The following is a 20,843-nucleotide window of genomic DNA, read 5'->3' as shown; positions in this document are numbered from 1 at the left end:
TCTATGTGTAGCTCTGGGTGCAGCATTCAAAAGGGTGACTGCAGCTGGCCAGGGAACGTTATGTCATCGGTGTCTCATTTTCCCTCTGTGGCAGCAGGTATGCCAAAGAGTTGGGGTTTGAGGATTCTAAGAGTTAGATTGCCTCAGACAAAAGACAACAGCTGATTCAGGAAGTTTTATTGTGACATGTGGCACTATACTTTTCAAAAAAAGGACATACACTCTTGACATTTACTTCCCAATATGTTCTAACAGAGAAGTTTCCTTTCAAAACTGATTGAAGGGAACACATTGAACCACATATAGCCCAGGCTTCTCACGTGTCAACAAGGCGAGATTTGGACGGGCGGCCCCGCGAGACTTGACCATATAAAGCTTGTAGGCCATTTTACGGGGCATCACAATTCCAATTGTAAACCAGTAGATTGTCCTACTTCACTGATTTAAAGGATCCGATGGGTGCCATTTTGCTTTCACCTGTCTAGCACCTTAAGATCAGCGATTATAGTTTTGAGATCCACCCTTCCTGCCAAGAATTCTGGGTATTATCCTGCAGAAGGAGGGAGCAGTTGTGCCAGTATAATTTACAAATAACCTCCCTCCTCAGATTTTAGAGCGGGCCAAAATTAGTACCCGTCTCAGCTCTAACCAACCCCAGCTATATATAGCACAAGGCTCACTGCTGACTCAGAAATACCATCTACCTTCACTGACAGGAGCTGCTTAAAAAGACCCTGCCTGAAAAATTCACATCTAGAGCAGTAGGTCTCTTCAAACCACAGGATCATGTTCTGTTATTGCACTAGTAGTGCATGTTTTTATGTGCAGGCAGTGATGCTAGGAGTTGTGATTATTACAGCTTTACTACAGTATACATGTCATTAGTCTGTCACAGGCTTTCACCTCATCTTTAAACAACAGCTTCTCGGTCATCTGTGACTTCATTTCCAGCTGGCCTGAACCTGAGAATGTAGATTAGTCTAGGAGAAGGCTGCTGGAATCAGACACAATGTTAGCCTGTCCATTCATGATCACACTCCTGTATTCAACAAGACAGGTAAAAACACAATTCTGCAGGCCATATTACGTTGAAACCCTTTATTTTCAGTAAATACAAAAAAAAGATGTTTTCTTGTGGCCAGATAAATAGTTTCCATACTGTAGGTCATTGTCACTTCATATCGATCTTTCTTGTAGAACTGCACTTTAATTATCATTGAATTCATTATGGGACAAACACACAGGTATGAACAGTTTCTCCCTACCATTGAAATGTGTCACATTACATTAACAGTGACAGCTATACATCTTAATATCCTTATCACATTTATCCTTAAAAAATATTCCTCGTGGCTTAAAAGAGAGAAAAAATAAATCAATCCATAAAACTTTTGTGAGACAGCAGAGTACAGACCTATTGTCCAGAGTGTGTGAATCCTATGATTTACTTGTAACATACAATAACCGAACGACAGACTCCATTCTGTCATACATAGAGTTCAGAAGCATCTTGATACATGCCCATGGAATGCAGTACAAAAATGTGTTGTCTTCATATATATATATATATATATATATATATATATATATATATTTATATATATATATATATAGTGTTGGTACTTTTTACACAGCGACACATGGGCCATGGGTGCATCAGGCAGAAAGATGGGGACAGAGGTACAGTTTATAGGACAACGCAGTAGTACCTGTGAGGCCGTGTTTTTCATCTCTATGGGACCTAAAAGTATTGGTAATAGGCTATGACAGGAACAACTCAAGGCCCTACTCATTGATACTGACCACACTCCTTTATCCAGCTAGATAAGTTGTCACAAGCAGACTAGACGTTGTATGAGCTAGAGACTAAGGCACTAATGACATAATACTACAACGACCAGATGCGTGAACTCTGACAGAACTGTACCAGCGTTTGAACTGTAGAGTCTACTGTTAAACATCAATATGGAGTAAAACATGTTTAACATGGACCATTTGCAGTTTGTTAGGGGTTATTGTCCTTATGTGCAGTTCAGAATACCAATACCATTCAGTGCGTCGTGTGGATGTATTTTCTGTTACAAAAATAATAGAACCCAGAAGCCATGCATATGACTGACACGCAAGAGCAGACCTTTACCCCACAATAATGATTGGTTTGCTACACTCACTGACTGTCCATAAAACTAGTAAAACCAAACGCTAGAACCAAACCTGGGTTGTGTTCATTAGGATTACTTTGTTGTTCTATTAGACAATTCTAGGTAATCCCTCCTCCGATTTCCTCCTTTCGGTGCATAATGAACACAAGCCTGGCAAACAGAAGGTAAATATAGTGCAATAGTAGCACTTCCCACTACAGTTACACAAAGCACCATTAGAGTAAGAGTGAGACGGATTCAACAGGTGAACAACAACAGGACGTGATCCACTGTAGGGGTCCAACAGGCCCCTATGGAGGGATAGGGGACTCTGCCCCGTGTAAGACAGCAGGGGTAACCATCAGAAGCACAGTAAATTGTGTATAGTCAACAAAGATTTACTGCTTCACATTCATTCAAGAGGTCTGGGGTGTTACAATATCAGAGCTGTCCATTTCAGATTGCATTATGAGTTGTAGAGAAATCACACTTTATCAATGAGAATCTTTTCAGATTGTCTGGATGTTTCTTTTTAAACTCCTACTTATATCGTAATACATTTTCAAGACCAGCAGTTGTTTCCTACATTAGTGTTTTTTCTTACAGTATCTGAACGGTTTTCCGAGGTGCAGTGTTTGTAAAGATCAAGCAAGAGGTTACTTCATTACATTGCATGTCAGGAGGCCGCGAGGACACCAACACTGCCCCCTACAGCGCCTTCATAGTATTGCTTCATGAACATCAGTTCCAGCTGTATGGCTCAATATCAACTGTAAACTAATGAGAATAGTAGAAGGAAGCCAGTTAACTGACTGTCCACAGTCCAGCAGGGCTAGGAGATCTGTAGTAGTGGAAGGGATGAGACTAATTAAGCTTAATGTAAATGTCAGAGTATCTTAACTTGCTAAAAATGTTATTGAGTAGTAACTTCGCCTCCAAATCACAGAAATGATAAAGTACTAGATTGTAATGCATCATAAGAGGTTGGTTGTAAAAGAGGTCTCGAGCAATTAGACGCAAATGTAAGCAGTTATCAACACTAGGCACATTTCAATCTTCAGTGTCAAGAGCACATCTAAACAAGGATTATTTAAAGTGTCTACGCAAGCCGATCGGTCAATGTGACAAAAATGGTTCCCTGAAATAAGATCCATAAGCTATTCTTCAATATGCTCCAAATACCTCAACTGTCTGAATTACTTGCTGTCTGACAAGGAGGAGATATATATATTTATAGACCACAAGGTGACATAAGTGTCAAATCACCCACGTGTGGAATTTCAAACACTAGTAATATCTAGGAAATGCTATAATTTCTCACTTGTCTCATAAAAAAGGAAATGAATAGCAATATGTGTGTAAATGCCTAATGTACTGTATGCACCTAACATATCACACTCTTCTTCCTTTATGAAAGAAAGTCCGGCCAAAAGGTTAAGACCTGACTAGTTTGGAGATTCAATGTCAACACTGGTATCTAATCACATCAAATGTATAGCTCCATAGAGAAAAACATTCAAACTGTTATGATGCACATTTTTCAGCTTGTTCACCTGTTACAAATCCATTGCTTCTAGAGAATACTTTTTTCCGGTGTAGGTTAACTGGCAGGTAATGCAGGGTAATAGACCGTCACAAGCCAAGTCATAGTGGTAGTAGGCAACTCCAGGTAGTTAAAGACCCCTGCAGGTGTAGTAGACAGTGGCTATCCATGTCCCATTCTGGGCTTGACCCCACTGGTTGAGAGGGCACATTAAAAGGCCAACTTAACCTTGTTGCACACTGAGAAAGTCAATTTGGGCCACCGCTCGTGTGTGTGTGGTAACATAATACATATACACACACAGGTACAAATGCGCTCAATACACACACGCAGCGGCAGCATGGCAATGCAGCAGGGTATAGCTCAGTTCTCGTCCTCTCGTAGTTCACTGGGTAAGAACTTGTACTGTTGCTGTCTGATCTGAGCCAGCTTCTTCCTGGCCTCCTCCAGCTCTCTCTCCTTCCTCAGCATCTCCTCCTGGGCAGCTATGATCTGGACACAGGACACAACAGGCACCGGTTAGTACTCAACACCTAGCTACAGTGAGGGAAAAAAGTTTTGATCCCCTGCTGATTTTGTACATTTGCCCACTGCCAAAGAAATGATCCGTCTATACATTATATGGTAGGTTTATTTGAACAGTGAGAGACAGAACAACAAAAAAATCCAGAAAAACACATGTCAAAAATGTTATACGTTGATTTGCATTTTAATGAGGGAAATACCTAAGTATTTGACCCCTCTGCAAAACATGACTTAGTACTTGGTGGCAAAACCCTTGTTGGCAATCACAGAGGTCAGACGTTTCTTGTAGTTGGCCACCAGGATTGCACACACCTCAGGAGGGATTTTGTCCCACTCCTCTTTGCAGATCTTCTCCAAGTCATTAAGGTTTTGAGGCTGACGTTTGGCAACTACAACCTTCAGTTCCCTCCACAGATTTTCTATGGGATTAAGGTCTGGAGACTGACTAGGCCACTCCAGGACCTTCATGTGCTTCTTCTTGAGCCACTCCTTTGTTGCCTTGGCCGTGTGTTTTGGGTCATTGTCATGCTGGAATACCCATCCACAACACATTTTCAATGCCCTGGCTGAGGGAAGGAGGTTCTCACCCAAGATTTGACAGTACATGGCCCCGTCCATCGTCCCATTGATGCGGTGAAGTTGTCCTGTCCCCTTTGCAGAAAAACACCCCCAAAGCATAATGTTTCCACCTCCATGTTTGACATTGGGGATGGTGTTGTTGGGGTCATAGGCAGCATTCCTCATCCTCCTCCAAACACGGCGAGTTGAGTTGATGCCAAAGAGCTCCATTTTGGGCTCATCTGACCACAACACTTTCACCCAGTTGTCCTCTGAATCATTTAGATGTTCATTGGAAAACTTCAGACGGGCATGTATATGTGCTTTCTTGAGCAGGGGGACCTTGCGGGCGCTGCAGGATTTCAGTCCTTCACGGCGTAGTGCTACACCAATTGTTTTCTTGGTGACTATGGTCCAAGCTGAGATCATTGACAGCATCCTCCCGTGTAGTTCTGGGTTGATTCCTCACCATTTTCATGATCATTGCAACTCCAAGAGGTGAGATCTTGCATGGAGCCCCAGGCCGAGGGCGATTGACAGTTCTTTTGTGTTTCTTCCATTTGCGAATAATCGCACCAACTGTTGTCACCTTCTCACCAAGCTGCTTGGCGATGGTCTTGTAGCCCATTCCAGCCTTGTGTAGGTCTACAATCTTGTCCCTGACATCCTTGGAGAGCTCTTTGGTCTTGGCCATGGTGGAGAGTTTGGAATCTGATTGATTGATTGCATCTGTGGACAGGTGTATTTTATACAGGTAACAAACTGAGATTAGGAGTACTCCCTTTAAGAGTGTGCTCCTAATCTCAGCTCGTTACCTGTATAAAAGACACCTGGGAGACAGAAATCTTTCTTATTGAGAGGGGGTCAAATACTTATTTCCCTCATTAAAATGCAAATCAATTAATACAATTTTTGACATATTTTTGTTGTTGTTATTCTGTCTCTCACTGTTCAAATAAACCTACCATTAAAACTATAGACTGATCAATTCTTTGTCAGTGGGCAAACGTACAAAATCAGCAGGGGATCAAATACTTTTCTCCCTCACTGTAATTAACACTAGGACAGAACAGGAACCAGTTACTACACAACCTGATTCAAACCAGACTGTACAACATACTGTACAGTGCTGTCAGCTCCTGACACATGCTTGGGGTTGTTCTTAATGTGTCCACTTACAGAACTGAAAGGTTTGACAAGAGTACATCAGGTTTGAACAGTCTACATGTCACTGTGGAGTCTGCCAGAGCGTTGAAGTCTCACCTGAGCAATTCCTCCCACAAACTTGGTCTTGACCACCACGTTGTCATCGTCTGCCTTGTGGAACGCAGCTTTCTGGGCCGCCCGGACCAGGTTGTCCGACGCCCTCTTCACTGCGTTACCAGCAGCCTTTGGGAGGACAGTCCATCAATATCATACCACATAACATGTTACAACTATTACACAATGCTAATCACAAGATGTGTGTTAGTGGGGTTACACTGAGCCCCGTCTCCCCCGGCACCCCTCCAGATCTGAAACAATTAGATAGACGTGTAGGATCTACAGGAGTGCCTAGGAGGCAGGGGGCAATTTGTTATTCATCATCCTCGTACCTGTAGTCTCCTCATGGCCTCAGAGTCCTGGTCAGCTTTAACCTTACAGGCCACTAGGAGCTGGGCTGTGGAGGCTGCCACCTGCTTGGCTGACGAGATCAGCTTCTCCTCGCTGGCTTGGCCCTGGACCGAGGCATTAGCTGCCTCACACAGGTTACTGGTGGCTGCTGCTACCATCCGGGCCTGTAGGAGAGATCACAGAGAGAACGGTTCATATATATTTCAAAGATGCAATCCCTTAGAATTAATGTGTTCATTCAAGCTCTTCCAAAAAAAGGATTGATAAACGTTATTTGGAGGCTTTATTTAGATTGTGTGTGCAGGTGTGTGTACGTACCGCTGAGATGAGACCCTGGGACCACTGACCATCATCTACTGCGTTAGCTGGAATGGAGCCCACCTTGCCCTGAGCCACCAGCTCTCTCTGGGCAGCTGAGGCAGACTTGACCAGGGCACTGGTGGCCGCAGCGATGGACTTAGCTGCTTCCAGGATCTGCTCCTCAAAGTCCAGCGTTTCATCTGCTTGCTGAAGGGGAGACGAGACAGTCACAACTCAGACGTCTCACAGGACGAGACAAAGATAGGCAGCAATCATATTACATGGCAAAAGTAAATGGTTTTGATGTTGGAGTTTTAGAATCTTTCAATTTCAAAATAGTTCACTGACACAGATTTTTTTACAAATCCGTACTGTCTGCACTACAGAAACTTCTCAGTAACATCTGTTATTTGGGGCAAACTAAACGAAATAAGAACACAAAACACTTACAACTATTCTATGCCAAGTCATTCCAAGATTAGACCAGTCCCTCACACACACAGTCTGTAGACAGGGCGGGACACTGTAGAAATATGTTTGATATATAGTTGGATTGAATAACAACCTAATATATCAAACATATCAGACAGAGGCCTGCAGAGAAGGCTTCGAGGGTTTATACTCTGATCAGAGTAGTACTTCTACAGTATATAGGGACAGATGGGCTACAACTAGAACTACAGGACAGGAGGGGGAAAGAGAGAGGGAGAGAGAAAGCGAGGGAGAGCGAGAGAGGGAGTGAGTGAGAAGGAAGGGAGGAACAGAAGGGTTATAAACATAGACAGCAGGAAGGGGAGGGAGAAAGGGATTGAAAGAGGAAAAGAGTAAAGGAGGAAGAGAGGAGGGAGCGAGGAAAAGAGTAAAGGAGGGAGAGAGGAGGGAGCGAGGAAAAGAGTAAAGGAGGGAGAGAGGAGGGAGCGAGGAAAAGAGTAAAGGAGGGAGAGAGGAGGGAGCGAGGAAAAGAGTAAAGGAGGGAGAGAGGAGGGAGCGAGGAAAAGAGTAAAGGAGGGAGAGAGGAAAAGAGTAAAGGAGGGAGAGAGGAGGGAGCGAGGAGGAAAAGAGTAAAGGAGGGAGAGAGGAGGGAGCGAGGAAAAGAGTAAAGGAGGGAGAGAGGAAAAGAGTAAAGGAGGGAGCGAGGAGGGAGCGAGGAGGGAGAGAGGAGGGAGAGAGGAGGGAGAGAGGAGGGAGCGAGGAGGGAGCGAGGAGGGAGCGAGGAGGAAAAGAGTAAAGGAGGGAGCGAGGAGGGAGCGAGGAGGAAAAGAGTAAAGGAGGGAGCGAGGAGGGAGCGAGGAGGGAGCGAGGAGGGAGCGAGGAGGGAGCGAGGAGGGAGCGAGGAGGGAGCGAGGAGGGAGCGAGGAGGGAGCGAGGAGGAAAAGAGTAAAGGAGGGAGCGAGGAGGGAGCGAGGAGGGAGCGAGGAGGGAGCGAGGAGGGAGCGAGGAGGGAGCGAGGAGGGAGAGAGGAGGGAGCGAGGAGGGAGCGAGGAGGGAGCGAGGAGGGAGCGAGGAGGGAGCGAGGAGGGAGCGAGGAGGGAGCGAGGAGGGAGCGAGGAGGGAGCGAGGAGGGAGCGAGGAGGGAGCGAGGAGGGAGAGGTGAGCAGAAGGTCAGAATAGAGTAGGAGGTTCCTCCTGAACGATGTACATGATATCAGCTACAGACAGACAGATAGACTGGTAGACATACCAAAGTACATACATACAGGTGTACATGCAGGAATACAAACATGAATAAATCCAGAGACAGACGTTGCCACTACTTTCACTGTATGTGAGGAGAGACAATACAAGTATTAGACATTCAAATAGTGAATAGAGCATCACCCTATGGATCTAACACTGACTCACGGCGACTGAACACCACAGAATCTTAGTGTCAAAACTGATGAGACACTGTCTTTAAACAGACAGCCAAACACTTAACACCAACAACAAAGAGACAAGCACCAAGACAAAATTACTGACAGGATTGTCATTCTTGCTCCAACCTATGCATCCCATTCATGTTATTAGTGTAGAAATTGGGGGTTAAAAATACCCATGTGGCTTGTGAGGTGCATTGTGGGTGGTGTAGTCTCCTACCTTGGGCTTGGCTCTGGGTTTCAGCTGCTCCAGTTTCTTAGCCGCTGCTTCGATGGACGCTGCCGCCCCCAACAGCTCCGTCTCTGCTATCACTGTAGGGTCCTCTGGGTCCACCCACTCTGTGCCTGAAACACACACACAGTGAGTTACCACACACACAGCAGTGTATGAAGAGCATGCCTCACAATATGAAGACCACAGAGACAGAACAAATGCCACATGACACGGCATGGCACAGCAAATCAAGTGTGTTTAAGATTGAATCGCAATTATCTCATCAGTGACATTAAATACGCAAATGAAGAGCATCCACACTGCAATGGACATGGTGATGAGCATTTCACAATGTCTTTATGGTGAGAAGGAAACTAAAATGAAGAGCATGATGGATGAATGGGGATATTGTTAGACTCACGGGCCTGTAAAGAGGGACAATTCAACGGTTGGCCCTGAATCACAACTGGTTACATTCTTAACTTACCTCCTTCTGTGGCAAAGAAGGCAGGAACAGACTGTTAATAGAACACTCTGGATACATACAGTATATCTGCTACATGATCATTACTGTCCTATATCATGAACCAGGTGTACAGTAGTTCAGTGAAGTGTCTCCTCTCACCTTTCATGGCCTCAGCAGTCTGGATGAGTTCAGTAACAGCCCCAGCAACACGTTTAGAGTACAACACCAGCTGCTGCTTCTGCTCTGCTGTGGGCCCCTGGAGGACCTGGAGATACACACAGAGTAGAGGTGGTTCAGGAAGACATCCCCATCATCACTATTACCCTATTCTCAATCACAGACACACCCACCCAACCTACCAGCAGCACATGCTCCAGTAGGTCAATGTAACCTGTGGTGCACTCTGTCCCGTAGAGCAGTGCTCTGCTCCGTACGTCCTTGTTCACCTCCTGGTGGTAAGCTGCTTGCTGAGGGACACAGATACACAGTGTTAGGAGTCAGATGTTCCTCTTTCCAGGTGGTCAATATTGATGAGATGAGAAATAATATCAATATCTAATCTTCCTCTAACATCCACACGGTTTAGGGCCTAGGGATGATCACAACCTTGCATATAGTTAGCATGTTGAAAATGGCCGTGCTGGTCAGGGTTTAAGTATACAGGATAGGAGGGTAGGGGACAGAAGGTAGGGGGCATCTTCCCTAGTAAGGAGTATTGATCAGAACCTTGCATGTGGTCAGCATGTCGAAGATGGCCTTGCGACTCAGGTTAGCTGTGGAGATCACATCCTCCTGTCGTGCAGAGTTCCCAGCCGCCACTGCTTTGGCTGTTGCCGTGGTGATGCCCTTGGTCATGCGGATGAACTCTTCAGGCGTGGTCGACTTCTCCGGGACGTCTTTAGACTGGAACACCTGAAGAAATACAACACTGTTCTTAAAAACCTCACTGACTTAATATATCAAACAGCTCTCCATATAATGTTGAATTGTACAGCTGTGAGCAGTAGCACCTAACAGGGCTGTCCTATAATGACCAAACACACAACAGGCATACTAATGTGTCCCAATGTGGCAACACTGGTTGTTGAGTTTTAACTCTGGTTTATCTTATTGATCCCATGGTAATAGCCGTGTTTGATCAAGGCTCTGGTTGTAGTATCCGCCCTCGGAGGCTGTCCTGAGGGGGTACTGATAAAGCTTAGAGCTGGAACCACAAACTAATGGAGATCTGTGGTCCTCTGTCAGTTACTAAAGATAAGGATAGCAGGGAAAACACAGGGCCTGGGCCGTTCTAGAGTTCAGAGCTCATCTAGTGACGAGTATATAAACCGTTATGGTTGATGATTCAATATGTCAATGCTTTTATAGTACGTAACTAATACAGCATTTACAGCTTAGCTTGAGGACACGTTTCGGCCACAGAGCGGAAGTGAGAAAGCATGTCCATTGTCATCTATCCTTATCAAGTCATTTATTTAATCAATCACTTTATAGATGACTGCTTACCGTGAGTTCCTGTTTAATACATTCAATGGTGGCCTCCAGGGCTCTGGTCCCCCGCGTGGCCTCGTCCTCCACAGCCTTCACCGTCTTCAGCAGGGACGTCACGTTGGTCACCATCACCTGGTGGGTTACCAGAGGGGGGACAATGGGGGAGACAGGTCCATGGATGTCAGTGGGAGAGACAGCACTGGGGGCATCAGAGAGACATCTTGCCTTTGGTGGGCGGAGAGATGAAACTTTTTTTCTGTTGACAGTTTGCGTGTGCTGTTGGTATTATGTACATTAACACCATATGGAACTGAAAGACAGGCAGCACAACAGCCATCAACATGAACCACCCTGCAGCTTGAGCTGAAGTTAATATAAGCCAAACTTAACCTGTTATCTACCGTCTGTCTGCCTCGGGGCTCGGAGAAGGTCCAAAAGCAGGTTAAAAGGAGTGCCCTGGATTACTATGACTGCGTCCCAAATGGCATCCTATTCCCTATATAGTGCACTACTTATAACCAGGGCCCCAAGTAGAGCACTATATAGGGACTAGGATACCATTTGGGACACACCCCATCAGTCTGTTAAACTACATTTCAACCGCATGCGCTAAGTAGGTAGTGGTTAACAGTGATCTGGCTTCCTTTCCATTCGGATGAGTCATTGACTAGCGCTGGATGAGATTCGTGCATGGCGTTAGCATATAAGAGGTAGATGGGATGTTGATTAATGGCTAGGCCCAAAGGAGGGGGAAGAAATCTGCTGCTATGGCACACAACGACAGCATGCCTTCATCTGGTGTACTGGAAGTGCTCACCAGAACACCCTTTATGCATATATCAGACTGAGGAGGCATCCCGTTCACTTCTGCCATGTCTCTGGGGGACAACTGGGCGTAGATTACAAGATTTAATCTTACAATATTTTATTTCAGAGCACTAGACATAGTTCAAACAGAATTGGTCGGTTGCCCGGACACAGATTAAGCCTAGTGCTGGACTAAAAAGCACTGTCAAGACGATGTATAATAACTGTATAATAAGCTACAGCCAGGAGGGATGATGATGCAACAATGCCTGTTAGAGACAGTGGCCTTAGAGTCCAATACGGGTCTCACAGGGTCTCCTACCTTGGCAGCACTCTTCAGCTGGTACATGGACGGGTCGTCTGCAGGCTTGCCCGCAGCACACTTAGTGGCTCCTATGAGCTCAGCCAGGGCCTTGGTCACGTCTTTCACTGCGTTGATCAGAACCACCTATACAGAACACACATATCATCAGCTTATTAAGGACACAACCTGGGGTAGAGTCCATCCCAGGTTGGGTACATAGGAAGGTCCCCCTAAATAGCTACAGTACTTCCTACATTTAATAGCAGTCTCTTTGAAGAAAGGAAAGTTACAGTAGGCCTATGTTATATTAATTAAAAACAGTCTAAAATGGTACAGTAATTTTGTCCACTAAGGACTGTTCTGGGAACAGAAGATGTCACCTAAAATGAATAATAGGTCACCTGTGTCTCTGGGTCGTCAGAGCCGATGCTGGCGGCGCCCAGTTTGACCACGTCAGTGAGCTGTGTGATGGTCTTAGCTGAGGACTGGGCAGCTTGGGCTAGTTTGTCCTGACCGGATGCTGCTCCAGACACCAACATCTTAGTGTCCTCCACCAAAGCCTTCGCTGTCTTCAATATGTTCTCCCTGGGAGGGAGTGCGGGGAGAGACGGACAGATGAAGAGAGACCGAAGGAGATGGTTAAATCTCTAAACTTCTACAGGTGTTACCATGGCTCATGGTTAAAAAATTACGTTGTTTCTTTTAAAATTCCAATGGTCTTATTAATACCATCCTGCTGAGACGATCCTCCACCAACACAAAGATATGTCAAAACTCTTTTAACCCATTCAAAATGATAGCTCTTAACACTAGAACCTGAAAGCAGTTATTTTGACAGCTTTTTATTACTCTGCCATTAACTCTTGCCCACTCTGTCCTTGACTTTGCCTAAATAAGTTTAAAAACACACCGCCGTTAGAATTTTAATATCACAAACAGAACTGGTATAATAACCAGTTATAGGAGGGCATGTCATTTAAAAAAAATGGTTTTCCTCCCTTGCCCCTCCTCCCGACAGTAGGGCCTGCCCAGGTCCTCCTCCCGACAGTAGGGCCTGCCCAGGTCCTCCTCCCGACAGTAGGGCCTGCCCAGGTCCTCCTCCCGACAGTAGGGCCTGCCCAGGTCCTCCTCCCGACAGTAGGGCCTGCCCAGGTCCTCCTCCCGACAGTAGGGCCTGCCCAGGTCCTCCTCCCGACAGTAGGCCTGCCCAGGTCCTCCTCCCGACAGTAGGGCCTGCCCAGGTCCTCCTCCCGACAGTAGGGCCTGCCCAGGTCCTCCTCCCTGCAGTAGGGCCTGCTCAGGTCCTCCTCCCTGCAGTAGGGCCTGCCCAGGTCCTCCTCCCTGCAGTAGGGCCTGCTCAGGTCCTCCTCCCTGCAGTAGGGCCTGCTCAGGTCCTCCTCCCTGCAGTAGGGCCTGCTCAGGTCCTCCTCCCTGCAGTAGGGCCTGCTCAGGTCCTCCTCCCGACAGTAGGGCCTGCTCAGGTCCTCCTCCCGACAGTAGGGCCTGCTCAGGTCCTCCTCCCGACAGTAGGGCCTGCTCAGGTCCTCCTCCCGACAGTAGGGCCTGCTCAGGTCCTCCTCCCGACAGTAGGGCCTGCTCAGGTCCTCCTCCCGACAGTAGGGCCTGCTCAGGTCCTCCTCCCGACAGTAGGGCCTGCTCTCCTCCTCCCGACAGTAGGGCCTGCTCAGGTCCTCCTCCCGACAGTAGGGCCTGCTCAGGTCCTCCTCCCTGACAGTAGGGCCTGCTCAGGTCCTCCTCCCGACAGTAGGGCCTGCTCAGGTCCTCCTCCCGACAGTAGGGCCTGCTCAGGTCCTCCTCCCGACAGTAGGGCCTGCTCAGGTCCTCCTCCCGACAGTAGGGCCTGCTCAGGTCCTCCTGCCGACAGTAGGGCCTCCAGGTCCTCCTGCCGACAGTAGGGCCTGCTCAGGTCCTCCTCCCGACAGTAGGGCCTGCTCAGGTCCTCCTCCCGACAGTAGGGCCTGCTCAGGTCCTCCTCCCGACAGTAGGGCCTGCTCAGGTCCTCCTCCCGACAGTAGGGCCTGCTCAGGTCCTCCTCCCGACAGTAGGGCCTGCTCAGGTCCTCCTCCCGACAGTAGGGCCTGCTCAGGTCCTCCTCCCGACAGTAGGGCCTGCTCAGGTCCTCCTCCCGACAGTAGGGCCTGCTCAGGTCCTCCTCCCGACAGTAGGGCCTGCTCAGGTCCTCCTCCCGACAGTAGGGCCTGCTCAGGTCCTCCTCCCGACAGTAGGGCCTGCTCAGGTCCTCCTCCCGACAGTAGGGCCTGCTCAGGTCCTCCTCCCGACAGTAGGGCCTGCTCAGGTCCTCCTCCCAACAGTAGGGCCTGCTCTGCTCCTCCTCCCAACAGTAGGGCCTGCTCTGCTCCTCCTCCCGACAGTAGGGCCTGAGACAGTAGGGCCTTGTTGAACGGCTTTCAATCTCTTGGAAAATATCCGCATCTCACAGCAGGGACAAGTTTCAGAGAATGTGCTGATGAGGCTTGTGGAACCTTACGTTAGCAAGGGGAGAACTGTCACCATGGACAATTACTTCACTGTCATTGGTGAACAAGTTGCTTGCAAAGAAAACAAGTATGGCAGGCACCATGAACAAACAGAGACAGGAGCACCCTGCCTCTGCGCAAAATATGGCACCTGCTGAAGAATGACAAGACAACGGGACACAAGCAAGAGAAAACCGGATACTATTACGCACTACAACCAAACAAAGGTATGTCCAAGTGTGTCAAGCAAGTGAAAGTTAAGAAAAGTGTGTCAACTGTTAGGACAAGGGATAATAGCTAAATGAAACCCAACTGATGAAGTACGAGCTGACAATAATTGTCTCTTTTTGACAACTGTCATATTAACATATATTCATTGTAATGTCATTATTGATGTTGTGCCAAGTTAAACTATTTATCAAGACCACTTGGTGCCTATAATGATGTTCAGGCTACTGATGTTGTCATCATTTGACCGTGTGTCTTTTGACCCTACCCCTAATGATGTTCAGGCTACTGATGTTGTCATCATTTGACCATGTGTCTTTTGACCCCACTTCTAATGATGTTCAGGCTACTGATGTTGTCATCATTTGACCATGTGTCTTTTGACCCCACTTCTAATGATGTTCAGGCTACTGATGTTGTCATCATTTGACCATGTGTCTTTTGACCCCACTTCTAATGATGTTCAGGCTACTGATGTTGTCATCATTTGACCGTGTGTCTTTTGACCCCACTTCTAATGATGTTCAGGCTACTGATGTTGTCATCATTTGACCGTGTGTCTTTTGACCCCACTTCTAATGATGTTCAGGCTACTGATGATGTCATCATTTGACCATGTGTCTTTTGACCTTACCCCTAATGATGTTCAGGCTACTGATGTTGTCATCATTTGAACGTGTGTCTTTTGACCCCACTTCTAATGATGTTCAGGCTACTGATGTTGTCATCATTTGACCATGTGTCTTTTGACCCCACTTCTAATGATGTTCAGGCTACTGATGTTGTCATCATTTGACCGTGTGTCTTTTGACCCCACTTCTAATGATGTTCAAGCTACTGATGTTGTCATCATTTGACCGTGTGTCTTTTGACCCCACTTCTAATGATGTTCAGGCTACTGATGTTGTCATCATTTGACCATGTGTCTTTTGACCCCACTTCTAATGATGTTCAGGCTACTGATGTTGTCATCATTTGACCATGTGTCTTTTGACCCCACTTCTAATGATGTTCAGGCTACTGATGTTGTCATCATTTGACCGTGTGTCTTTTGACCCCACTTCTAATGATGTTCAGGCTACTGATGTTGTCATCATTTGACCGTGTGTCTTTTGACCCCACTTCTAATGATGTTCAGGCTACTGATGTTGTCATCATTTGACCGTGTGTCTTTTGACCCCACTTCTAATGATGTTCAGGCTACTGATGTTGTCATCATTTGACCGTGTGTCTTTTGACCCCACTTCTAATGATGTTCAGGCTACTGATGTTGTCATCATTTGATCGTGTGTCTTTTGACCCCACTTCTAATGATGTTCAGGCTACTGATGTTGTCATCATTTGACCGTGTGTCTTTTGACCCCACTTCTAATGATGTTCAGGCTACTGATGTTGTCATCATTTGATCGTGCGTCTTTTGACCCTACTTCTTGGTGGTTGGGGTATTTCTTTTGTCTTTCTAAAAATAGGCTGTTGTCATGCTCCTAAGCATATGCTTTCTGTTTCATAGTTGTAACAAAGCAATTCACAAATAAAAAATATTCAAAACTAGAATTGTTGTGTTTGAGCATCACAGTAAAGGAAAATGCTACTGTGTAATTTGAAATAAAATACAAAGTCGGATTATCATGTTAACTAAGGCCTTCATAAACACAACCAAATGATCATTTTTGCTATAACATGAAATATATTAATTACACTGTTGGAATGTTGCAGTCAAAATGACTGCTCATTAGCTTGAAGGGGGGTCCATAGATGCCAAGCGGTTCTAGAGGTAAAAAGATGACATTCAACCTTCAGAGATTTCCATATCAAACGTTGATCTTTGTCAGAGCATCTGCAGAGGCAGGGGTCAGGTAAGGTACAGTACGTCTGAAGTGTTTAATAGAAGTGTTTGGTCTGAAGTACTGAGCAAATTCCTCTCCTCCCAGTCTGAATGATTTGTAGTGTGACTCCAGTCCAGACACTTCCTCCTGCCTGATCACTAGGCTATATGTCTTCCTGTCACTGAGTGCAGGGGTGGAGGTTGGCCTAAGGCACGTGTCAAACTCATTCCACGAAGGGCCAAGTGTCTGCAGGTTTTCCCTCCACCCTTGTACTTGATTAATTAAGGTCACAGATGAGTAAGGAACTCCCCTCACCTGGTTGTCTAGGTCTTAATTGAAAGGAAAAACCAAAAACCAGCAGTCACTCAGACTCCGTGGAATGAGTTTGACCCCCCTGGCCTAAGACCTGATTCCAGCTGTCTCTGTCACTCACACACACACACACACACACACACACAACCTTGTGGGGGGACACAATTCAGTCCCATTCAAACTCTTATTTTCCCTAACCCTTAATCCTAAACCGTACTCAATGTAAATAGTCTGGGTGGCCATTTGATTAGTTTAGTTGTTCAGCTGTCTTATGGCTTGTGGGTAGAAGTTGTTAAGGAGCTTTTTGGTCCTAGACTTGGCTAACCGGTACCACTTGCCGTGCGGTAGCAGAGAGAACAGTTCATTACTTGGTTGCCTGGAGTCTGACAATTCTTTGGGCCTTCCTCCGACACCACCTAGTATATAGGTCCTGACGTCAGGAAGCTTATCCACATAGATGTACTGGGCCATACAAACTACCCTCTGTAGGGCCTTCCGGTCAGATCCCGAGCAGTTGCCATGACAGTGATGCAACTGGTCAGGATGCAGCTGTAGAAATCTGAGGATCTGGGGACCAATGCCAAATCTTTTCATTCTCCTGAGGGGGAAAAGGTGTTGTCTTGCCCTCTTCACAACTGTCTTGGTGTGTTTGGACTATAATAGTTTGTTGGTGATGTGGACACCAAGGAACTTGAAACGCTCAACCTACTCCACTACAGCCCTGTTGATGTTAATGGAGCCTATTCAGCCCTCCTTTTCCTATAGTCCTCAAGGAGAGGTTGAATATGTCAGTGAAGACACTTGCCAGTTGGTCCACACATGTTTTGAGTACAAGTCCTGGTAATCCATCTTAGTTCTGTATTGACGCGTTGCCTGTTTGATGGTTCGTCTTACCCGAACCCAAAAACCTAACCCTAAAACTAACCCTAACCCTAAACCTAACCCTAGCTCCTAATCCTAAACCTAACCCTAGCTCCTAACCTAACCCTAGCTCCTAATCCTAAACCTAACCCTAGCTCCTAACCCGTACTCTAACCCTAGCTCCTAATCCTAAACCGAACCCTAGCTCCTAATCCTTAATGTAATTCTAACCCTAACCCTAAAACTAACCCTAACCCTAACCCTAGCTCCTAACCCTAACTCCTAACCTAACCCTAGCTCCTAATCCTAAACCTAACCCTAGCTCCTAACCCGTACTCTAACCCTAGCTCCTAATCCTAAACCTAACCCTAGCTCCTAATCCTTAATGTAATTCTAACCCTAACCCTAATTCTAACCTCAACTCTAAACCCCCTAGAAATAGCATTTGACCTCATGGGGACTAACAAAATGTCCCCAGTTATTCACATTTTTGTTTGTACACACACCTGTGGTCAGCGAAGGACTCGTCATTCTCTGCGTTGAGAGTGCCAGCGGAGGCGAACATGATGGTGGTGTCCAGTTCAGCGATGATGCCAGAGACAGCACTGGCAGCTGTGATGCAGGCCTGAGTGCCCTTATTACCAGCCTGTAGGGCCGACAGCACCATCGACACCTGGGGAGACAGACACAGTCAAACTGCTCAGTTTGATACATCCAGAGAGACACACACAGAGGCAACACACACTGAGTTGGTGTGGCTGTCTGAGTGTTTCTCTTGTTGGTGTGTGATTGCTACAGGACTTGTGTTGTAGAAGGTGGTGGTTTCTCGAAAGAGAGCGAGCGAGTGACCGAGAGAGAGCGCAACAGACAGAGCGAGAGAGAGCGAGAGCGACAGACAGAGCGAGAGAGAGCGAGAGCGACAGACAGAGCGAGAGAGAGCGACAGAGAGCGAGAGAGAGCGACAGACAGAGCGAGAGAGAGCGACAGACAGAGCGAGAGAGAGCGACAGACAGAGCGAGAGAGAGCGACAGACAGAGCGAGAGAGAGCGACAGACAGAGCGACAGACAGAGCGACAGACAGAGCGACAGACAGAGCGACAGACAGAGCGACAGACAGAGCGAGAGACAGAGCGAGAGAGAGCGACAGACAGAGCGAGAGAGAGCGACAGACAGAGCGAGAGAGAGCGACAGACAGAGCGAGAGAGAGCGACAGACAGAGCGAGAGAGAGCGACAGACAGAGCGAGAGAGAGCGACAGACAGAGCGACAGACAGAGCGACAGACAGAGCGACAGACAGAGCGACAGACAGAGCGACAGAGAGCGACAGACAGAGCGACAGAGAGCGACAGACAGAGCGACAGAGAGCGACAGACAGAGCGACAGAGAGCGACAGACAGAGCGACAGAGAGCGACAGACAGAGCGACAGAGAGCGAGAGAGAGAGCGAGAGAGAGAGCGACAGACAGAGCGACAGAGAGCGACAGACAGAGCGAGAGAGAGAGCGACAGACAGAGCGAGAGAGAGAGCGACAGACAGAGCGAGAGAGAGCGACAGACAGAGCGAGAGAGAGCGACAGACAGAGCGAGAGAGAGCGACAGACAGAGCGAGAGAGAGCGACAGACAGAGCGAGAGAGAGCGACAGACAGAGCGAGAGAGAGCGACAGACAGAGCGAGAGAGAGCGACAGACAGAGCGAGAGACAGAGCGACAGACAGAGCGACAGACAGAGCGACAGACAGAGCGACAGACAGAGCGACAGACAGAGCGAGAGACAGAGCGAGAGAGAGCGACAGACAGAGCGAGAGAGAGCGACAGACAGAGCGAGAGAGAGCGACAGACAGAGCGAGAGAGAGCGACAGACAGAGCGAGAGAGAGCGACAGACAGAGCGAGAGAGAGCGACAGACAGAGCGAGAGAGAGCGACAGACAGAGCGACAGACAGAGCGACAGACAGAGCGACAGACAGAGCGACAGAGAGCGACAGACAGAGCGACAGAGAGCGACAGACAGAGCGACAGAGAGCGACAGACAGAGCGACAGAGAGCGACAGACAGAGCGACAGAGAGCGACAGACAGAGCGACAGAGAGCGAGAGAGAGAGCGAGAGAGAGAGCGACAGACAGAGCGACAGAGAGCGACAGACAGAGCGAGAGAGAGAGCGACAGACAGAGCGAGAGAGAGAGCGACAGACAGAGCGAGAGAGAGCGACAGACAGAGCGAGAGAGAGCGACAGACAGAGCGAGAGAGAGCGACAGACAGAGCGAGAGAGAGCGACAGACAGAGCGAGAGAGAGACGACAGACAGAGCGAGAGAGAGCGACAGACAGAGCGAGAGAGAGCGACAGACAGAGCGAGAGAGAGCGACAGACAGAGCGAGAGAGCGCGACAGACAGAGAGAGAGCGCGACAGACAGAGAGAGAGCGCGACAGACAGAGAGAGAGCGCGACAGACAGAGAGAGAGAGAGACAGACACAGAGAGAGAGAGAGACAGACAGAGAGAGCGACAGACAGAGAGCGAGCGACAGACAGACAGACAGAGCGACAGACAGAGCGAGCGAGCGACAGACAGAGCGAGCGAGCGAGCGACAGACAGAGCGAGCGAGCGAGCGACAGACAGAGCGAGCGACAGACAGACAGACAGACAGACAGAGCGAGCGAGCGAGCGAGCGACAGACAGAGCGAGCGAGCGACAGACAGACAGAGCGAGAGACAGACAGACAGAGCGAGCGACAGACAGACAGAGCGAGCGAGCGAGCGACAGACAGACAGAGCGAGAGACAGACAGACAGACAGACAGAGCGAGCGAGCGACAGACAGACAGAGCGAGCGAGCGACAGACAGACAGAGCGAGCGAGCGACAGACAGACAGAGCGAGCGAGCGACAGACAGACAGAGCGAGCGACAGACAGACAGACAGAGCGAGACAGACAGACAGAGCGCGACAGACAGACAGAGCGCGACAGACAGACAGAGCGCGACAGACAGACAGAGCGCGACAGACAGACAGAGCGCGACAGACAGACAGAGCGCGACAGACAGACAGAGCGCGACAGACAGACAGAGCGCGACAGACAGACAGAGCGCGACAGACAGACAGAGCGCGACAGACAGACAGAGCGCGACAGACAGACAGAGCGCGACAGACAGACAGAGCGCGACAGACAGACAGCGACAGACAGACAGAGCGCGACAGACAGACAGAGCGCGACAGACAGACAGAGCGCGACAGACAGACAGAGCGAGCGAGAGACAGACAGACAGAGCGAGCGAGCGAGCGAGCGACAGACAGACAGACAGACAGAGC

The 20,843-nt window shown here is 48.1% G+C and overlaps 1 protein-coding gene across 1 annotated transcript in view; it reads right to left on the bottom strand.

Annotated features, from left to right (window-relative positions):
- Window positions 1-1,083: 1,083 nt before the first annotated feature.
- The window catches only part of LOC135551394 (talin-2), a 115,038-nt gene continuing 95,278 nt past the window's right edge, over window positions 1,084-20,843 (bottom strand). The window contains exons 46-57 of the mRNA XM_064982616.1: window positions 18,051-18,217; window positions 12,221-12,404; window positions 11,838-11,963; window positions 10,724-10,840; window positions 9,944-10,129; window positions 9,577-9,684; window positions 9,377-9,482; window positions 8,758-8,882; window positions 6,700-6,888; window positions 6,363-6,545; window positions 6,031-6,156; window positions 1,084-4,176 (exon numbers count right to left, since the gene is read on the bottom strand). Of these exons, the coding sequence (XP_064838688.1) occupies window positions 4,048-4,176; window positions 6,031-6,156; window positions 6,363-6,545; window positions 6,700-6,888; window positions 8,758-8,882; window positions 9,377-9,482; window positions 9,577-9,684; window positions 9,944-10,129; window positions 10,724-10,840; window positions 11,838-11,963; window positions 12,221-12,404; window positions 18,051-18,217 (1,746 nt within the window). The 3' untranslated portion in view covers window positions 1,084-4,047. The remainder of the gene's footprint in view (window positions 4,177-6,030; window positions 6,157-6,362; window positions 6,546-6,699; window positions 6,889-8,757; window positions 8,883-9,376; window positions 9,483-9,576; window positions 9,685-9,943; window positions 10,130-10,723; window positions 10,841-11,837; window positions 11,964-12,220; window positions 12,405-18,050; window positions 18,218-20,843) is intronic.

This window comes from Oncorhynchus masou, chromosome 1 (assembly GCF_036934945.1).
Source record: "Oncorhynchus masou masou isolate Uvic2021 chromosome 1, UVic_Omas_1.1, whole genome shotgun sequence".
NCBI classification, from domain to species: Eukaryota; Metazoa; Chordata; class Actinopteri; order Salmoniformes; family Salmonidae; genus Oncorhynchus; species Oncorhynchus masou.
The sequence above is the reverse complement of the archived record's forward strand: the minus strand, read 5'-3'. Positions and strand labels throughout refer to the sequence as shown.